General features: G+C 50.5%; 2 protein-coding genes across 2 annotated transcripts in view; both read left to right on the top strand.

The window, feature by feature from the left end:
• Stum (stum, mechanosensory transduction mediator homolog) overlaps nt 1-20,080 on the top strand; it is a 49,664-nt gene extending 29,584 nt beyond the window's left edge. The window contains exons 2-3 of the mRNA XM_051148016.1: nt 14,914-15,093; nt 19,506-20,080. Coding sequence (XP_051003973.1) covers nt 14,914-15,093; nt 19,506-19,540 — 215 coding nt within the window. The 3' untranslated portion in view covers nt 19,541-20,080. The remainder of the gene's footprint in view (nt 1-14,913; nt 15,094-19,505) is intronic.
• Nucleotides 1-20,212, top strand: part of Coq8a (coenzyme Q8A) — a 450,047-nt gene that overhangs the window by 170,517 nt on the left and 259,318 nt on the right. The window lies entirely within an intron of this gene.

Below are 20,212 nucleotides of genomic sequence, written 5' to 3'. Positions count from 1 at the left end.
ACACACACACACACACACTAACAGGCACATACCAAGAATTGCTTTTCCCAAACAATCTTCTTTTCTCTTTCTTTCTTTCCTTCCTCTCTTTGATTAAAAAAAAAAAAGAATTATTTATTATTATGTATACAGTGTTCTTACTGCATGTACACCTGTAGGCCTGAAGAGGGCATCAGATCACATTATAGATGGTTATGAACCACCGTGTGGTTGCTGGGAATTGAACTTAGGACCTCTGGAAGAGCAGGCAGCGCTCTTAACCACTAAGCCATCTCTCCAGCCTTTGTTTGTTTGTTTTTTTGTTTGTTTTTTTTAAGCAGGGTTTCTCCATATAATCCTGGAACTACTATGTAGACCAGACTGGCCTCCAACTTACAAGAGATCTGACTGCCTCTGCCCCCTGAGTGCTGGAATTAAATATGTGCACCATCAAGCCTGACTGGTTAGACAGTCTTAATGAAAAACTTCTTTAGCTTCCAGGGGGGACACTGAGGGTGCCTCTGGAATTCCAGGGCAGTTTGTCACCAGTGGAGTAAGAACAGCCACAAAGGGCAGGAGGCCAGTAGGCAGCCCCATCTGTGGTAGGATCAGCCATTGCTTTTGAAGGCTTTAGTCCTTGTCTGGGTCTCTCCAATGTGATCTGTGGTCCATCACCGCAGGACAGCACTCTGGAGGAAATGCCATGGAGTGCACAGGCTACACAGAGGCGAACAGGGGTGGCAAGGATTGAGTATAAAATTCCCAACCATCCCCCCATCCCCTGCCCTCCAACGTTGCCCAGGTTGGGTCACTTTTGCATAGCGCCCATGGTTCGGGCTGTTCCCAGAAGCCTTTTTTCAAAAGCAGCTTATCTCTTCTTCAGAGTTGAGGCTATGCCACTCAGCTGACAAGGAGTGCTATGGGGGCACTGGTCCTAGGGAACAAAGGGACCAGAGTTGGGCTTTGGGCAGTGAGGTCATGACTGTTTACCAGCTTATCAGCATGTCTGAGCATCTTCAGTATGTGTCAGCATCTTGCTCTCATGTGCTTCCTCAAATGTCTTTCTTCCTTTTGGTGGAACCCAAGGCTTTGTGTAAGCTCGCTGAGCGCTCTCTTACCAAGTCCCTTTCTCAGGCATCTTTACAAACAATAGCCTTCCTAGCAATTGCTTTCATAGCAATTTAGTCCCCTTCAAAAAAGCAGCTCTGTCTGATGAGTGCTGGGGATCCCACCTGTTCTGCCTTGGGGTGGCAGAGGAGGCGGCTTTGCTCAAGTTGACTATAGAATCGGGCCTGGGGACCCTGCCTTTGAAGTCAGGGCATACATCTCTCCTCGGTGTCTCACGGTCACAGGTGCTACCTAGACAGGGTAATGAAGTCTATCTGCCCTCTGCCTGTCCAGAGCTCCACTGGGAAGGGGTGTCCCACAGGAAGTGAGGGCCATGGGAAGAGGCTGCATCCCCAACTGCTGCTGTGCTTCTGGGCAGATGTGCATAGGGCTGGTCCTTGAAGGCTGCATGTCCTGACCTGAGTCTTGCTCAGCTGTCCCTCCAGCATCAGGGCCTTCTCTTTTGTGAGCTCCCTCTCAAGCAATGGAAAAAAAAAAATAGGGACTTAACTGAAAATGAAATTGCATTTTTGAAAGAGAATCTTAGGGAACTAAAGGTATACACAGCGGCAGGAAGTAGGTGCTACAGCTGTGGATCAGGTCCCTGTTCCCTAACAACCCTCCTGCTGTGGAGTGAGTGTAGGGCCTCGTGCACACTAGGCAAACCACTCAACTGAGCTACATCGCCAGCCAATTACTTATTTATTTATTTATTTTGAGACAGTGTCTCACTAAGTTATCCGGGTGGACCTTGAACTCACTCTGTAGTTTAGGCTGACTTGGAAAGTGTCACATCCTTACCTTGGCTTCTCAGATAACTAGGATTATGGCCTGCACTACCAAGTGCACTCCCCCCCACCTTCTGTGTGTGTGTGGTATGTGCCTGTCACAGCACTTATATGGAGTCAGAGGACAATTTTGCGAAGTTGACTCTCTCTTCTACTCTTCCATGGGTTCTGGGATGTGGTGAGAACTCAGGTGAGCAGCCTTGTATGATAAACCACTTTACCTGCTGACCCATCCTGTTGCCCCTAGACCTGGCTTTCCTATGCCAGTGGACACACACCTGTGTTTTCTGCACATCCTGGGTAGCATCACTTGCCTAGTATGTTTCCGCTGGCCCATCCCAGTGCATTGCTTTAGGGTCTGCATCTGAAGCATATGTCCTACTTGCCAGTCCTTTGAAAGGAAAGATTCTGGTCCTAATCTCGAATGACGTATGAAATGCCTTGGTAACAAGTTGAAAAAGGACAGCATGAGACACCAGCTCAATGATGTAAGGGGATTGGCTGGGGAGGGGAATGCTGGACTGGCGGGTAATGTCTCCACCTAAAATGCCCTGGAAGGCTCAGGTATGGAAGGCTCAGACATGGAAGGCTCAGACACGGAAGGTTCAGACATACAAGGTTTGGTTGCTGATAGTCTTTACTTGATTTTGAGGACTTGATTTAATCTATGGACTCATTACTTGGTGGCCTTTGTGTGACGTTTCCTAAGGACATGTAAACAAATATCTTCACCCTAGACAGCACACTGGTGACAGGCCAAAGCAGTAATGCCATCAAATCCGGTTTGTGAAGCAGTGGGTATCTCTGTCAGGTTTCCATGCAGGAGCGTGGGTGAGGTGTTACTGGCAAGGACACAGGGGCCTTCAGAACAGCTGTAACACTGGCGAGTCCCAGTGGCATGGACGACAGCCTCCTGCAAGCTGCATGGATGGAGTAGTTCCTTCAGGTACTTCCACCCTGTTTGCTCCAGTGCCTCCCAAGCTCCTGTGCGGCTGGGGGAGGTGCAGGAGGGAGTGGTCCGATGCCAGCCCTGTTATGGAGCGTGGTGGCAGGCCCAACTCTGGGACAGTCTCTGTGAGTCATCACAGCCACTCTGTTTTCAAGATTGTAATGGCCACGGTATAGTGGGACAGTGTTCTATGACAATGACGTAATTGGAAGGTGGTGGAAACCTGGGGTGAGGGTGGGGGTGCTGATTGGAGGAGTTGAGCCACTGGGGTATTCCCTGGAATGGAACTTTGTCTCTGCCCATCAACTTCCCAGATACCATGAGAGGAGCGGCCTGCTCCCCGCCCTTCCCCACCCTGGTGCTCTGCTTTATCATGAGTCCACAACAGGGAGCTGCAGACTCAAACCTCTGAAGCCACAAACCAACATAAACTTCCCACCCCCTTGGTTCTTTGCTTTAACCCATGACACACACGTCATCACAACTGGGGCCACCAGCCCCAGACACGGGACTGCTGTTCTGTGCTAGGCTGGGTGCTGAGGACACCGTGGTGGGTACCAACAAAGATTTACATGCCCCTCTAGGGGAGTGGGGCTGGCTGCCTCTCGGAGACTGCTAGGCAGTTAGATAAGCTACCTGCAGGGGTGAAACTGAAGTAATGTGGAGTTCCGGGAAGGCACCAGGAACTGCCAGCCAGGTGAGGGACTCCTGAGGCAGAAGCTACACTTGGCCGGGACAGAGCCAGAGGGAGGTAAGGCTGCGCCTCTCCACTGGGCAGGGCTCTAGGTGGGAGGTGAGAGAAAACATATCTGGGTCCAAATGCGGAGCACAGAAGCCTCCAGGACGCCAGTCAGATGTCACATGATCTGACCCACTTCCTGCTCTCTTCCTTCCTTCCTACCAGCGTCTGCCTAGAGATGCCCAATAGAACGATCCATTGCTGCTGTGCTAAACTACCTCTAAATTCCATGGTGCGAACATCTTCACCAAATTCTGGGTGTCAGAAATTTGTTTTTGCTTTTGTTTTTTGGAGACAGGGTTTCTCTGTGTAACCTTGGTTGCTCTGGACTCGCTTTGTAGACCAGGCTAGCCTTGAACTCACAGCAATCTACCTGCCTCTGCTTCCCCGGTGTTGGGATTATAGGCATGCGCCCAGGGCCCAATGAGGATATCTGGTCCCTGTTGCAGGATGATTTGGTGGCAGGGGTACAATCATCATGAAGTGTCCTCTCATCCAGTTCTGCTGGCCAGTACCGACTTGGGTTGTCACAAAACCTCTCCAAGCATAGCTCATGTAGGCTAGTATGGCATCTTCACAGCAGGGCAGCAGGGTGGTAAAAGGCACCAGATTCCTGAGCCAGGAAAATAGCCCCTTTCCATCCCTTCCTGTTGGCAGCAGCCAGAAGGCAGTGCTAGGAGGAGCATCCATGTTCGTGCCTGATAACTGACTCACCAAGACGGGCTGTTGATAAGAAGTGCCAATGAATCTGGGGCCGTGTTTTAAGATAACAGTCCCTTACATGGGAAAACAAAAGTTGAAGGAAACAAAACTGCTTGCTTTTCTGACAGGCTTCCCCTCTGACCCCGAGCTTCGCTGATAATGCAGCATCACTTAGCCCCTTTCTATACCCAAGATGCCTTAGGTTTCCCTCAGGGACCCATGCTTCCTTTGTGCAGCCAGGGCATTGTGGGTAAAGCTGAGCCACATCTAGCTTGTAGGACAGGCTTTATTACTCCACAATCACAGTCTGTTCGTGCTAATGGTTGGTCTGTGGTCTGCGTGACTTCCAGAGTCCAGTCTGGGTGACTCTCGGGCCTCCTGGCTGAAATGCTAGGACAGAAATGTTCATCCTTCTCTGGACAGGTGGCATTTAGATGTGAAAACTGGAGCTGCTGCAGTTGTTTTGTCACCATGAGGGATGTCGGCCTTGTGAAAAGCTCATGTTGTGCTCAGGCACTTTAAATACATAATCCCTATGAAGTTCCTTGCTCTATCTGCCCCGTCTCTTCAGGGAGGAAACTGACCCTTTAATATTGGCAGAGTGGTGGTGAATGCCTTTAATCCCAGCACTCTGAGGCAGAGGCAGGCAGATCGGTGTGAATTCGAGGCCAGCCTTGTCTACAAAGTGAGTCCAGGACAGCCAAGGCTACACAGAGAGACCCTGTCTTGAAAAACAAAACAAAACAAAACAAAAAAAACAACAACAACAAAAAAAAAGATTTGGCAGAGTGGGCCTGCAGGTGCAAGGGCTTGGCCAGGCTCACACAGCCAGTGAATGCTGATGTCAGCAATGAAGCTCATAACCACCACCCCACTCTGCCTTTCTGGGCTTTCCCCGTAATTCACTGAAGAATTAAGACCATTTCAGTTGGTTATGTTCAAAATAAGGGCCCCAGTGGGGGAACCCTCTCCTATAATATGGAATGCTCCAGTGTTATGAGCCTCAGTGTCATCCTCCTGTGGGAAAAGCTATTCCTTCATCTTTCCTATAAGCCCCGCCAGAAAACTACCCTTGGCACTGGGGTATACACATGGGCCACCCTGTAAGGCGTGGTGCCTGGGAGGATGGTGACAGGCCTGTAGGGAACCATCAGACAAGGAACACCTGAGCCTGGGCCACACTCTGCACCGCTTGCCCTCTCTCCATCTGCCTGGTCCTCAGGAGGCTGGGGAGCTGGCTGAACTGAATCTCCTCCCTTCCATTGTTAAGTGAATAGAGTCTTCAGAACCCCCAGGGTCTTTCTTATATCAGCTCTGGATGCCCAAGGTTCATGACTTGGGTGACCCAGGGCCAGGGATGTTCCTAGAGGCTCTAGGTTCTTAACAGTAGCCTTGGGCTACTTCCATGGCCCCAGTCACTTTCTGACAGCTCTCTGTGTGTCCTCTGTCCCCCTCACTTGCTTGACTGTTACATCATCCTTTCTGTAGGCAGGATGATGCCTGCCATCGGGGGATATCTTTGTAAAGCTGAATCTCAACAAGTGCTTGTATATTGTATTTTTTTTTTTAACTAAAGAGTATTTGTTTTTGAAAAAAAGAAAAAGAAAAAAAAAAGCCACCGGCAGTTCTGCCATGGTAGACAATTTTTCATTTTGTTTAATACGTGCCTATCCTTGTCCACACACATAAATATTTTAAAATAAGCTCCTCGCACAGTATGCGTACTATTTTTGAAATCTCACTGTAAAGCGTGTTCCCATCTCTCTGAGTGGTCATGATCAGACTTTCCCTGGCTGCATAAAACTTCGACATATGGAGGAAACCAAGCCTCGGGCTCCACGAAACTGACATAGCAAAGTTAGCAGTTAAAGTAAAAAATTTAAAGGGTAAAGGGCCTAGGAAGATAGCATGTGGGCAAAACGCTTGTTGTGTGAGTGTGAGGGAGGAGCTGTGTTTGTTGTTTCCTTAGCGTCACACTCACAGAAAAGCCAGGTGCGGCCGTACATGCCTTCAGTCCTAGTGTTGGGAAAAGACAGATGGATTCTGGGGGCTACTAGCTAACCAGTCTGCTGAAGTGATGAGCTCTAGATTCAGAGAGATGCCCTGCCAAAGAAAAAGATGATGGCGGGTGATTGAGGAGACAGGCAAGGTCAACCTCCAGCCCACACATGCACCAACAGGTGAGCACACCCCATGATACCCACATACAGGTGTTCATTATACAAACCGAACACACACACACACACACACACACACACACACACACACACACACACACACACTTTTTAAAAGTGGAATGAGGAATAGTGTCATTGGCTACTGTGAGGCCAGGCTGTTTAAATTTCATTTTCGTATTCATAGTTTACAAGTTCACGTGCCAAGATTTTGCTCCAGCCCAGGCTACTAGGGAGGACTGTCCCCCCCACCGGTCACTTTCATTACCCTTACACATCAGTCCTCATTAGTCTGTGTCCTGAGCATGTCATGTCACACATACCCTTATCTTCTTCCTCTCCATGCAGCAGACTCTGGCAATTTCCTCACATAGGTGAGAAACCCTGATGTCTCACAGCTCATCGGTGGGATTTGGACTCTGGCCTTCCAGTGCCAGATTCCCGCTGTGCTCACTGGGCCATCGTGCCTCCCCTGCCCCGCCTCTCCAGCAACAGACCCGGCAGCATTACATCCTGGGGGCTCTCTCTTGCTACCCTTTGAGACTCCTGATAGCTAGGATGCTGGCCTTCTGTAGTGGCATCCACAGTTCTGCCCTTTTCTTGGTCCCCAGAGGTGCTATATAAATGCTAGCTGAATCCATGATCTGAGTGTGGTTTTTTAGAAAAAGGCAGTGCTGGTTTGAGCAGCTGTAAATCACCGCCATTTGTCTCTCACAGCTCTGGTGACTGGAAGTCAGAGAGTAAGTAACAAGCTGGTGTGGCTAGGAGCTCGTGAGGATCCCCTTATGTTTTTGTTTGTAGAGGGGAGACCCAAAGGGCATTGGGAGCTTGTGTGAGTCTCTCTGCCCCCTGAAAGGACCTGGTTCCATCATAGGTACCAAAAGTCCCCTGCTTTTTTTTTTTTTTTTTTAATGAAACCCTTGTGTTGGAGTTCAAGATCTCAACGTGTGACCTTGGGGACAGGGCACCAGCTCTCATCCATGGGAAGCGATTTCGCACCCAGGAATGCAATTTCCAGGTCTGACGTTGAAGTCTGCGATGTTCTGCTATGGCACGTGTGTCAGCCATCCTCTGAGGCCTCCACTGTGGCCAGAGGAAAGGCTTCCGGCCACACTGTCCTGTCTTCTTGGAGTGTATGACCACAATTTCAGACACCTTCTGGCACACCTAGTGAGTAGCCACACCTAACCTTGAACTCCCCTTGGTGTTTGATAACCCTAGCTTTTACACACTTGGTGGGGACCCAGGGCCCCTGCTCTCTCTAGAGTTGATAAGCAAAGGGTGAGTTGACCTGAACACTTAATAGGCATTTCATAAATGTTACTTGTCAGGTGACTGAATGGATCTCAGCCATGAGCCCAGACATCTCAGCCTAGCCCTGATGTCAATGACACCATTAAGAAAAGGCAGACCTATGCTCCGTTTTCACCATCTATAGCCCCTGGAGAGCTGCCTCTGGCTTTCATCAGCATCCTTCACGTCCTTGGTCACAGAAAGGCTCCTGGCAGCTGCCAGCTTGGGTAGGGCCCCTCTCTGCTTTTAATTTCACTGCCTCTCCATCCGTGGAAAAGTCATCTGGCCAGGTTATAAATTCTTAGGCAATGGAAGCTGCCTCACCCTCTTCAGCAAATGTCACCGCCAGCCCCCCATCCCCCACTCTCTCACCTACCTGACTGACCTCAGTGAGGGACATGCCAGATGGGGCCCAGGCTCTGTGAGGAGCAAGGCTCAGAGCCAGATGACTAGGGCATTCTGTATGGCTAAACTTCCACTACCATCCCAGAGAGACCCTCAGGGAGACCTCAGGTGTGTGGCGGCTCTATTCTGCAGCTCCCCAGGTCCCCAAAGTCCCTCCAAGTCTGGAGTTGGAGCAGGAAGGGAGGTTGAAGGCGGAGATTTGTTAAGCCCAGGGCAGCTGATGCAATGCCCAATGCCATTAAAATTAATGACCGGTTCTAGATGACTTGGCCTCCAGCGGGACAACCAACCTCAAGCCAAGGAGGAGGCATTGAGAAGGGTGGGGTGGGGGCTGGTCTCATTCCTCCTCATCTTCAGAAGGAAGGCCAGTAGGAGCTGCTGACTTCAGGAAAGAGTTCCAATCGGGACATTGAGGCAAATGATGCCAATGTGCTGGTATCCGCACAAATGATATCCTTATGAGAACATTTATGCTTTTATTCACAACTTAAAGCCGTCCATAGGCCCTTCCTACCACCTATCCAGGGTGTCGGTATCAAACGCACTGGTGAATTTGTTCTGAAGGACTTTGAGGGTGTCAGGGTGACGACAGTGTGAGGCACGGCCATGCTTTCCTCATGACACACACTAGCTTTCTATGGCATGGTCTTTCAAGTTCCTTTCCAGCCAGGATGTGATGCTGTGGACCCAGGCTGGGCCTATGAGGTGCTCTCTGCATGAATGACTCATTGTGGTTCCATAGGAAGACACAGCTGGGCCTCTAGGCTGGTGCTGGCCTTGGGACCCAGGGTCTTGACTATATGCTAAGCAGGCATCCCACTACAAAGCCACTTGCCAACCCCAGGTGGATCCTACAGTTCTGCCTCTCTGCCCTATCCAGCACAGCTTTCTTCTCAGACTGTGCTCCAGGGTGACCGTGCTGAGAAGCCAACAGGTTGTGGTCAGAGAGAATGACGCTATTTTCTTTCTGTTTTTGTTTGTTTGTTTAAAGATTTATTTATTATGTATACAATGTTGTGTCTGCATGTACAACTGCAGGCCAGAACAGGGCACCAGATCTTATTATAGATGGTTATGAGCCACCATGTGGCTGCTGGGAATTGAACTCAGGAACTCTGGAAAAACAGCTGGTGCTCTTAACCCCTGAGCCATCTCTCCAGCCTGAGGCTGTTTGTTTCAAGGCTGCATTGCACAGTGTCCCTAGGGTTTTTGTCCAGAAATATTTGTGACCTCAAAATTCTATGTCCCTTGAGGACTGGTGCTTCCTAGGGTTGAGTTCGGCCCTAATGCAATCTCTCTTTACCACTTTGTGCCGTGAACCAGGCCATCCTTCTGAGAAGGGCTTGTCTTTTGGCATATGGCTTGAACTCCAAATGGCTATGCAGTAATGTTGGGGCTCCTATGCCACTTTCTTCCAGTTCCTTCAAGCTCACTTTCAGAGTCGGGCCCTGAAGATGGATGGCTGCGATGGAGGTATTTAGCTAGCGTTGATACCACCAATACAACTTAATGACCTCAGAGCCAGCTGTGGGCACATCTAGGGCCAGGCCTGACTTACAGCCTCGTCCCCAGGGGTGTGTTTTCCAGCGTTAGCCCTTCTCCAAGTTCCAAGGTCAGCAAGAGTCTTCTCAACCCAAACCTGTCCCCTTCTACAGCTCCCATGTGATGCACACAAGAAGCTGAACCCCACAAATGCCCTGGCTCTATCTTATAAGCAGTCACCCCACCCCAGGAGAGGGGGTGACTACATGGCTCACTTCTGCCTGCTTCCCTTCTTGTTCCCGACAGAAGTGGGGGAGGGAATGAATGGCAAGTTCCAGGAACTCTGCCTTGAGTTCCACTGTAGGCAAGCCCTTTGGGGATTCCACAGGGTGGGGGAGGGGAGGAGAAGGCTCTTTCTCTTCCCATTGCCTGGCTCAGACCTCCAACCTGAGTTCTTTGGGGAATTTGGGCACCTCATCAGGTGGAAGTGTAACCTGGTGGACTGTGGCAGCAAACTAGCGCGTCATGGTCATGGCATGTATTTGCTGTGACTCTGTGCAAAGACCTTCCTCAGGCTGCTCCTGCCTGCCCATCTCTGTCACAGCCACAGTAGAATGCATCGAACATACGCCCATGCCTATATGCTAGGTGCCATATAACATGCATTTCAGTGCTAGGTGGTAGTGTGTCACCATCATGTCTCTGTGCCAGTTGGTGCTGTGGTCACCTCCAGAAGCAGCATGTCCAGGGCCTGGGGCCCAGAGCAGCCTTGCCCTGCGTCATGTTCAAGAGGTCAGACCCATGGGTACATACTTGGATTACTGATAAGGTTGGGTCTCTTCTTCTTCTTCTTCTTCTTCTTCTTCTTCTTCTTCTTCTTCTTCTTCTTCTTCTTCTTCTTCTTTCTTCCTCCTCCTCCTCTTTGTGTGTGTGTATACACAAATATATGTGCAGGTGCTTGTACATATGGAGCCCAGAGGAAAATGATAGGTATCTTCCATTGTTCTCCATCTTATTTTTTTGAAACTGGGTCTCTCACTGAACCTGAAGCTCAGTGTTTCTAGGCTGTCTGGCCAGAGAGCTGTTGGAATCTCCTTGTCTTCATCTGTGTTACCCCTAACCCCGCCCAACTCTGGAATCACAGGCATTAGGAGCTGCTGGGGATTCAAACCCAGGCCCTTTTGCTTACACAGCAAATGCTCTTACCCACTGAGCCACCTCCCACCACCTCTGGTTGGGTGGTTTTCTGATTGTTGTATTTGTGAGGCAAATCTTTGCACTGCTCAGAGAGCCTGTTCTCACACCTAGTGGTCCATCTGTGTCAGCTGGGGGAATGTCTGTTTTCTGTTTATTTTTGGTGCTGAGGATGGAAGCCAGGGTTTCATGCATGATACTGAGCTACACCCCAGCCTTTGTTTTGTGCTTTAAAATAAACAATTCCCAGAGTCATCCTTGGGACTCTAGAATCCACCTCTCCAAGAGCCTCCATTAAGAGTTCTCATGTGTAAACTATGTTGGATTCTGTCTCTGTCTCTGTTTCTGCTGCTGTGATCAAATATGCTGACCAAAGCAATTCAAGAGAAAAAGGACTTAATCAGCTCACAGGCCACAGTGTAGTCCACCACAGTGAAGTTAAGTCATCAGGAGCCTGAGGCAACTGGTCAGCATTGCATGTGTAGTCAGAAGCAGAGTGGGGAACGAACGCATGCTTGCCAAGTGCTCTGCCCTCTGTTTTATTCAGTCTGGAACCTTATGCTCAGGGAATGGCCCTACCCACAATTATGATGAGTCTTCCCACATCAACTACAGGCATGCCTGGAGACGGTGGCCTGTCAGTTTGGCAGCTCTGATGAGCACCCCCCCCCCCATCTTTTGTTGGATCGTGAACAGATGCCTAACTTGAAGAATCTCTGAGCTGGGCATGATGGGACAAGTCTGTAATCCCAGCATTTGGGAGATTGAGACAGAGATTTCAAGTTGGTAGCCTGGGCTGTAGAACATACCCTGTGGGGGAGAATCCCCTCTTTAGAGAAGGTTTCCTTGGCAGGAAGAGAGAAAAGAGGCCACAGTTACGGAAGTAGGGGGTCAACAAAACGCCCAGTGACTGACGATGGGTGGGGCAGTGATTAGTGGATATGTGACTATCATGATGGATGAGGTCCTCAGCTGGACATGGTAGCACACGCCTGTAATTCCGGCACTTGTGAGGTAGTGACAGGAGGGGCAGGGTTTCAGGGGGCAGCCTGGTTACATGAGACTGTCTGAAAAAAGAAAGTCTTCCCCATTTCAGTGTGTGTTGAGGAGTTGCATGTGTACACATCCATGCTTGCCAGTCTGCGTGCTTGTGTACACATCCGTGCTTTCCAGCCTGTGTGCTTGTGTACACATACATGCTTGCCAGCCTGCATGCTTGTGTACACATACATGCTTGCAAATCTGTGTGCTTGTCCGGCCTGAGTCTGGTCCCTGGATTTCACATGGTAGAAGGAGGAAATCGATCCTTGCACATTGTCCTTTGATCTCTATGCACATGCGGTGGCACGTGTGTCTTCCTCTAATAAATAAATAAATGTAAAGAAAAGCAGCGTGGGTAGAGAGAGGGCCGCGTGTGCTCAGCACACTGTAGCTCCGCAGCAGTGGCATCTGGGTTATTTTCACTTAATATTTTTCCCCACGCATTCAGCTTCCTCTCCCACCATCTTTTTACATCTGCAGGGTTCTCTTGTGTAACGCTGTCAGCTTGTGTTCATCTCCTGTTCCCCACACACGGTGCTCCAGCAGCAGTAAAGGATGGTGCCATGTGTCCCCTCAAGTCCCCTGTGTCCCTGTCACTTCTCAGACGGTGCATTCTTCCAGTGATACCCGAACCACCAGCACCTGGCGAGAGACTCATTTCCTCAGGGCTCCTTTCTGATCACACACCCCCTGCCCCCCCAACCCCGACCCCCACCCCTCCCTGCTCAAAGCTCCCTGGGGCTCTGCTTTCTGCAGGTTAGGCAGAACCATACCCCAACATTCAGAGTCCTCTACAATGGCCTAACCCCTCATCTTCACCTCAGCCACTTACCTGTGCACCACTGCTGCTCCAATGTTGTCTAAGCTCACCCTCCTGTCCCCCATTAGATAAAGTGGGTCTCATACTCCAGGTCACTTCCCTTCGGCAGTTCTGCATAAACCCTTAATCTTTCCAGGGTGTGTCCCCACAGCACTACAGGCTCCAAGGGCAAGGCTGTGTTAATGCCTACACAGGCTTGCAAGGGTTAACCCCACCTCAGCACCCAGAAAAGAAAGCTGCTGTGTGCCCTTGCTAGACTGTCCATTCTGTGAAGACAAGAGCTTGGTTTTGCCGCTCCCATAGCACTGCCATGCTCTGACTTAGAGGCCTGGTTTGCTCCATGCAAGGCCAGCTTCCTGGCTATCAACGCCGCAGTCCATCAGTCCTTAGGATCTTGTAGGGAAGTTTGGTAACGCAGAGTCCTGGGTACGTCTGGCATTCAGCTGTGTTGAGGAGCCTGGGCGCTGTGTCTGAAACACATGCTGCAGGTGGTGGTGTAGGGGCTGAAAATACTCCACGAAGGTTGCTGCTTTGGTCACCACAGACCACCTGCCGTGCGAGAGAGGTCCTGTGCCCTTGTTGGTGATCTGAAAGTAAAGGAGATGAGAGGATGGGGGGGCGCCGTTCATTCAAGGTGGCAGTTCAGATGAGGAGGAGCGTGGGAAGGTCAGGATGAGAAATCAGTAGCTGGACTCTTAGGGCGGACCACAGGAAAGCCTGTGTCTCAAGCTGAGTAAGAGCCAGCAAGCTGGGCTGGAAACCAAGTTTAGTGGGAAGTGAATAGGCGTGCCCAGTATCCATGGGCGTAGAAACAGAGAGGGGGCGCATGAGAATGGCCCCCAGGCCATGGGCCAAGTTCCCAAAAGTCTCACTTTAGATCCTGGCCTGCTTTTGACAGGCCACTGGTCTCTGGGGCCAGTGTGGGGTCAGCTTGTGGTTGTGACCTTGGTCAACATTCTTTGGTTTTTGTTTTTGTTTGGTTGGTTGTTTTTGGTTGTTGTGTTATTTTTCTTTTTTCTTTCCCGAGACAGGATCTCTCTGTGTTAGCCCTGGCTGTTCTGGACTCACTTTGTAGACCAGGCTGGCCTTGAACTCACAGCGGTCTGCCTGCCTCTGCCTCCCGAGTACTGGGATTAAAAGCATGTGCCACAACGCACCCCCCCCCCCCGCCGGCTGGTCAACATTCTTAATTCCTGAGTCTCTATACATAAGTCAGAGTGGAGGCTGGATATCTGCCCCGAGATGTTTTTGTGTCTCAAGGCCCACACCTGTGACTCTGTGAGCTTACTGATGACAGGGACTCTGAGACATCATGAAGTAGGGGGTCTTCAGGGATGAGATTATGCAAGTGTGTCCTCACACAAGGCAGGCGGGAGGAGCAGGCCTCAGGGATAGGAAGAGAGAGAACAGACCAAGGATCCAGTGCTGTGCCGCCAACTCCATGGCTCAAGGACCACAGGCAGGGTCTTGAAGCTGAGGCAACAGGAAATGCTCTTCCTATGCTAACCTGGAAGCCCCATTCAGACGTCACTGACCCCCAAAGCAGGGAAAGGATGCAGTGGTGTTCTGGAAGGCCCTGAGTTTTGTGGTAATTGTTATGAGAGCCCAGGAAACAGTCACAGGGAGGATGTCAACCTGGCAGAGGCCTCGTGGGGCTCAGAGCTCACATTGGAGAAGAGCTACAGTCAAGCAGAATGCATTAAACACAGCAACATCTCCAACAGGCATAAGGTGGAAAGGGAGAGGGGAGGAGGGGCCTGGGAAAAGAGAAAAGAAGGGAGCATCCTTCAAGTGGCTCTTCCTCCTGCACTCCTCCCCAGTTGGTCAGAGTGATCATGGAAACACCAGGGGCTACTCTGAGACTGTTCTGGCTGCCCTCCTGCACTCCACAGGTCCAGGGTCCCCTAGCAATCAGCACACGGGCTGAGATTACATCCTAGCTATGCAGCTCTCTGAAATTCCACCTCTGAGGTTGGCTTATGGGTCAGCCCATGCCTTGTCTTCTACAGAAGCTATAGGCTCAGTGCAGGATGCTGGCAGCCTTGCAACACACCTCCTCCAGGTACAATGCCAATCTCTTCACTTTGGAGAGAAGCTGTGATTAGGACCACAGGAAGGGAACTGCCCCGGGGACAGGGTGTAGGACCTCCCTGCTGCTCTCCCAGCACTGGAGGCTGAGTGGTGGGGGTGGACTGGGTCTTGCAGCATCTTTTGAAGCTGTCCTTTCTGGTCCCTCCCAGGTACATTCGTCTCGGCCTTCACCGTGCTGTGCGGGGCACGCACTGACCTCCCAGACAGGCATGTGTGCTGCGTCTTCTGGCTGAATATCGCTGCGGCTCTCATTCAGGTGCTCACGGCCATAGTTATGGTGGGCTGGATCATGAGCATCTTCTGGGGCATGGACATGGTCATCCTCGCCAGTGAGTAACTGCTGGTGTGCTCTGAGGGCAGAGCCGGGTGGGGCCTGGCCAAGGGTACCAGAACTGCGGGATGGGCCTGGGAAGAAACGAAGGACCACTCACCCCAAAGACACCTGAGTCCTTGGACACAGTTTCCAAGGCCACACCTGTTCCTCTGACCTACTGCCATGGCCAACTGGTCCAGAGCCATCCCTGCAGGGCTGGTCTCCAAGGGAGGGACCCTCTCCACCTAGGGCACCACTCACTGCATTTGTGAAGGAAGCAGCCGTCCCAGTGAAACTGGGCAAGCTGGAGTACTCAGAATGCAGTCAGTCTCCTCATTCTAGTCCATGGTTGTGTGTCTCCATCACAGTTCCCAGAGGAAGAGCAAGGGCCACACATGGGCTTCACCCACAGGAAGCTGCGTAACTGTTTCACGTGTAGACCTGCAGGACTCTTCCCTGGGTTAAGCTACGCTCTTTGGTTGGTGCCAAAGCCTTACAAGTTAATTCTCACTACCATCGGAGGCATTCATGACCCACCACCACTAACGCAAGATGAGTTTAGCACAACAGTGTTTTTGTGGAAATACGTAAAGTTACAAAGTCACACTCACCAAAGACAAATGATTGTTTTTAAAATAACCTGGCAGAATCTTAAATAAGACATCACCTGTCTTGAACAGCTGTTTTCCTGTGCCTCTATTCTGGTTCCTACCTCACTGGGTGGAGGGGCCTCGATAAGGGGGGGCGGGTACACCTCCTCAGTTGCTTTGTTTTTTGTATGCTGTCCCCACCTACTCCTCCTCACTGGGCTCCCAGGTTGAACTGGCAGTGTAAAGGCAAGCTGTATCAGGTGAGGACCCTAGAGGCAGGAGGAAAAGCCAAGATACAGAGGCCGTAGAAGGATCTAGTATAGTCTAGAAAGATCTGGAACTTACATAGCTGATGGGACTTAGCGTGGGTGGTGGGGGTATCAGACCTGACAGAAAGTCTTCCTGGAATTCAGAGAGGAAGTCAGTAGGGTGGATTGTTGGGATGTCCCATAGGTAGAGCCAATCCAGCAAATGGCAGCAAGTCAGGGGGAGAAGGAGTACCAGGCAGCAGTGGGATACCCCTGTCTCCTGAGAGGAGCTGTCAGAGCAACCTGTCACCCTACATCTGATGACCCTCTCCATTGGGGTGCACTCACACTGTTGGGGAGGGTCAGGACATTGCTGCTAGGAGAGATGTGCCACCATCTGTGCCACTAGTCACTGTGAGTCCCAAAGATAGTGAGGCGATTTCCTAGGGACCACTAGGCCACCTCCTCAGGCATGTGTGGGACATCTGCAGGCTCTCAATTCCATTCCCAGCCAGATCCTAAAAGGTACAGTGACTCTAGAAGGCCTGGAAAGCTGTAGCATCCTCACACTATTGGCTTGTCTGCTCATCAGACTTGTATCAAGGTCAGTAGTGTTTGACCTTAGGAAGAGTGTTATTCAGATTTCTGTTACTGTAACAAATACCCAGGATAAATCAGCTTATCAAGAAAAAAAAGTTGCATTACCCTGAGTTTTAAAGGGTTCAATCCAGGGTTGGTTGGCCTTGTTGCTGTGAGTTGTGACCAGACAGCAGGACAAAAGCCACTCATTCCCAGGTCTCAATAAATGTGTGGATGCCAAATCAGATTTCCACAGCTTCCTGGAATCCTGATGTTCCATGAACCCATGACATGCCAGGACTACTGTGTGAAAAAATGAGCTCAGGACCCCAAGGAGCACATCTTCAACTTGAAATGTCAGGAGCTGAGCCACTGTAGGTCAGGAATCTTCTGTGCTTGATTTTGGTCTTTAATCCCCAGGACCAAGGGATCTAGACCAAAGCCTTAAGCTTAAGAGCACCCCTGTTAGCCCTAGATCAGATAACACAGATGCCAAGATGTATAGATGGGGTTCCATGCCCTTCTTCCCTTCCTGTCTCCCAGGATGCTGACATGGCCAGAACTCCATGGGCTGGTGTGGGAGTGGTGATCTGACCACAAGATGTATAGATGTCGGGCTGGAGAGATAGTTGAGGTTAAGAGCACTGATTGTTCTTCCAGAGGTCCTGAGTTCAATTCCCAGCAACCACAGGGAGGCTCATGACCATCTGTAATGAGATCTGGTGCCTTCTTGTGGCAGGCAGAGTGCTGTATAAATAATAAATAAATTAAAAAAAAAAAGATATATAGATGTCAGGGCCTCCAGCCCAACCCTTCTTTTCTTGCCCTCTTGGCTCCCTTGTGGGTTGGTCAGCCCTGGTTCTCTGGGATGTATCCAGGGATTCTGTCTTGGCACCACATTTTTCACCATGATTTTGGGGAGGCCTCAGAAGAAAATCAGTGCCTGCCTCCTCTTCCCAGACTTCCAGGTACAACCAATGATCTCAACAGCCACCACCTTTTCACTTAAAAAAAAACAAAAAAACAAAAACAAAAAAAAAAACAAAAAAAAAACAGCACTCACCCTCAAAAGATGAGTGAGTGCCTCGCTCTCAGGAGATGGGCTGGGGTTGCTCTGAGCAGCCATGTCTGAAGAGGTGTCTTGGGCCAGCTGTAACTAATTTTGTCCCAGGAACATCTGGGCAGAGTCTTGTTCCCCTGGCATCACTGACATAGAAATAGAGATTGGGTCTCACATGTCACCTTTGTGTTGCCACCAGCAAACACAGTACCAAATAAAAACTTCAGAGAACAGCCAGAGACTTGGATGAACATAGAAGCGTCTTCATCTGTGTTAATCACGGGCAGAAACAGTCATAGCAGCTTGTCTTGGTCACTGGTCAGTACTTGCCTGGTAGCTCTCCTGACTACTCTTTCTATTGCTGTACCCATAGCAGACATTGGTAATCATTTGTGACATCTGTCTCAGCACAAGGTTCCAGGCAGTCATTACCAGTCGATCCAAGATGCCTGCAAGATGTTTTCCACCCTTAGGTATTTCCCAAAGCATCAGGCTTTGTAAGTGTGAGGCCAGTCCATAGAAAGAACAAACCATAAAGTCCAGACAGAGCCGGTCTGGGACCACAGTAGGTCACTACAGTGTCTTTAATTTGTCAGTCATCCCTGCTTTGTCTGTCTACCCATCCTTCTTCTAAATAATCCAGAGTGCCTTGGGAGGCAGAGGCTGGTGGATCTCTGTGAGTTCGAGGCCAGCCTGATCTACAAAGCAAGTCTAGGACAATCAAGGTTACACGGAGAAACCCTGTCTCAAAACAAACAAACAAATAAACAAATAAATAAAATCCACAATGCACCTGAGAGTGTGGGCTGGCAGTGAGGACTAATGAAGAAGGAATTAAGACAGGGGTGAGTGGGTGTGTGGGTGTGTGTAGGGTGTGGGCATGGCTGACGGGGGTACTGGGAAGACAGGGGCAGGAAAATGTGATACAGGTGCAGCTGGCTGCTGGCCATGTGGCTGGTCACTGGAAGACTAAGCAGCCACCCCTGCCACCTGGCTGAAGCCCTGCCTTTGCAGTGTCTTTGGTACAGCCCCCCTGCTGTGTTTTACATTCCCAGTGCTTTGCCTTCTGTGTTCAGACTGTTTCTCTTTCTCCTCTTCCTTCTGCTGCCTTGACTCTCTGCTGCTGCAGTCTCCCAAGGTGAGTCTGTTGGCAGATGTACACCCTCTCTCCTCTACAGACACCCCACCCTCTTAGTTGGTTCATTGTTACTTGAATTTTTAGTTTTCTTTGCAAAGGAGAGCATCTAGCATAATGGGTCCCTAGCGTCTGCACTGTCTTTGCTCACTCTCATCTCTTCTATTGATCCTATGGCCCTAACCAGCACTGAGTTGTTAGCACTCAAGACTGACAGGTGGCCTACTGCATAGAGAGAGACCTAGCTGGGGCCCCTGGCATTTCTTAGTAACTGGCCGGCAGAGTTACAGAGTTACAGAGCTACAGAGCTGTACAGCGTTACAGTGTATAGCACAGCACACCCTTACCTGTTAGCTCAGCGCTATAATCTCACCCAATTGGATTAGCAGATTCGCTGGCATCAGTGCTCCGACTTTCCCAGGGAGGGATGAGGGTACAACCAGAGGTGAGCATAGTCAATGTGTGTGTGAGGGCCTGCGCTTCATCTCTGATGATGATTAGCAACGATGTTCTGAAGACTCTGTCCTCCAGTCCCGTTCCTGTCCCAGCTAGCCAGCTGGTTGAACATATGTCAGACACTTACTCCCTTCCTGTGTGGCCAGCCTCATTCATCCATCCTCCCTCCCTCCCCCATCCCTCCTTCTTTCATCCTGTATAGCCTTGCCTGTGAATAGTAAAGTGCTGCTGTTCACTGTACAAATAAGGTCCTCATAGTATTAACAAGATCTCACACGTATATTGTGTTCTGGGGTCATGTTGGATAAACCCTAAAGGGAGTGTCCCCCTAACCACCTCTCCTCTCCTCCTTCCTCGCAGGGTACAAGGATCAGGGTATCCCACAGCAACTGTGAGCCTACAGGACCTGCGGGGCAAGTCCAGGGTCCCATCAGGGCCGTACCAGGTGGCTCCGGGGACAAGGACCTCCACATGTTCTCTTTTGCCATTTCTCAGATTGGAGTGGAAAGGGAGTATTTAAAAAATATATTATTTATTTAGAAAAACACACCTGCTCCTCTCAGCAGGCTCCATGGCCAACTTCTCTCCCTGTTCCAGAGGTGCATGGGAGGAACAGGCCCAGAACGTCAGGACTGGGCTAGAGGCGGGATATTGATCAAGTGCTAGGGATGCCGGGTGTGCTTAGCCAACTGCCCACTGAACAGGCACCTAGGCCTGTCAGGCTGGGCTGCTGTAGGCCCTGTGCTGGTGATCAGGCACTCTCCCAGGCATCAGGACTTCATGGACCACTTCCTCTCGGTCCTCACCCCCTGCTCAACCATGTGGCTCCCTGTATCTGCTCTGCACTCTCCCAGGGGGCAGGACCAGGGTGGGGATTGCGAGGTGGCCAGGTGATAGCCCAGTGTGGAAAGGTACTTGGGTCCCCACAGGTGTCTGTTGACACGCCAGCCAGCCTTCTAGTTGCTGCGTGCGCATGTGACCTTTGCGACCCGACCTGAGGGTGGCGCCGGCTCCACCTCTGGGATGCTACTGCTAGAATCCAGATGTTTATATGCCAAATGACCAGA

The sequence above is a fragment of the Acomys russatus genome, chromosome 6 (genome assembly GCF_903995435.1).
Source record: "Acomys russatus chromosome 6, mAcoRus1.1, whole genome shotgun sequence".
NCBI classification, from domain to species: Eukaryota; Metazoa; Chordata; class Mammalia; order Rodentia; family Muridae; genus Acomys; species Acomys russatus.
Note: the sequence above shows the minus strand (reverse complement) of the source record. Positions and strands in the feature narration are given on the sequence as shown.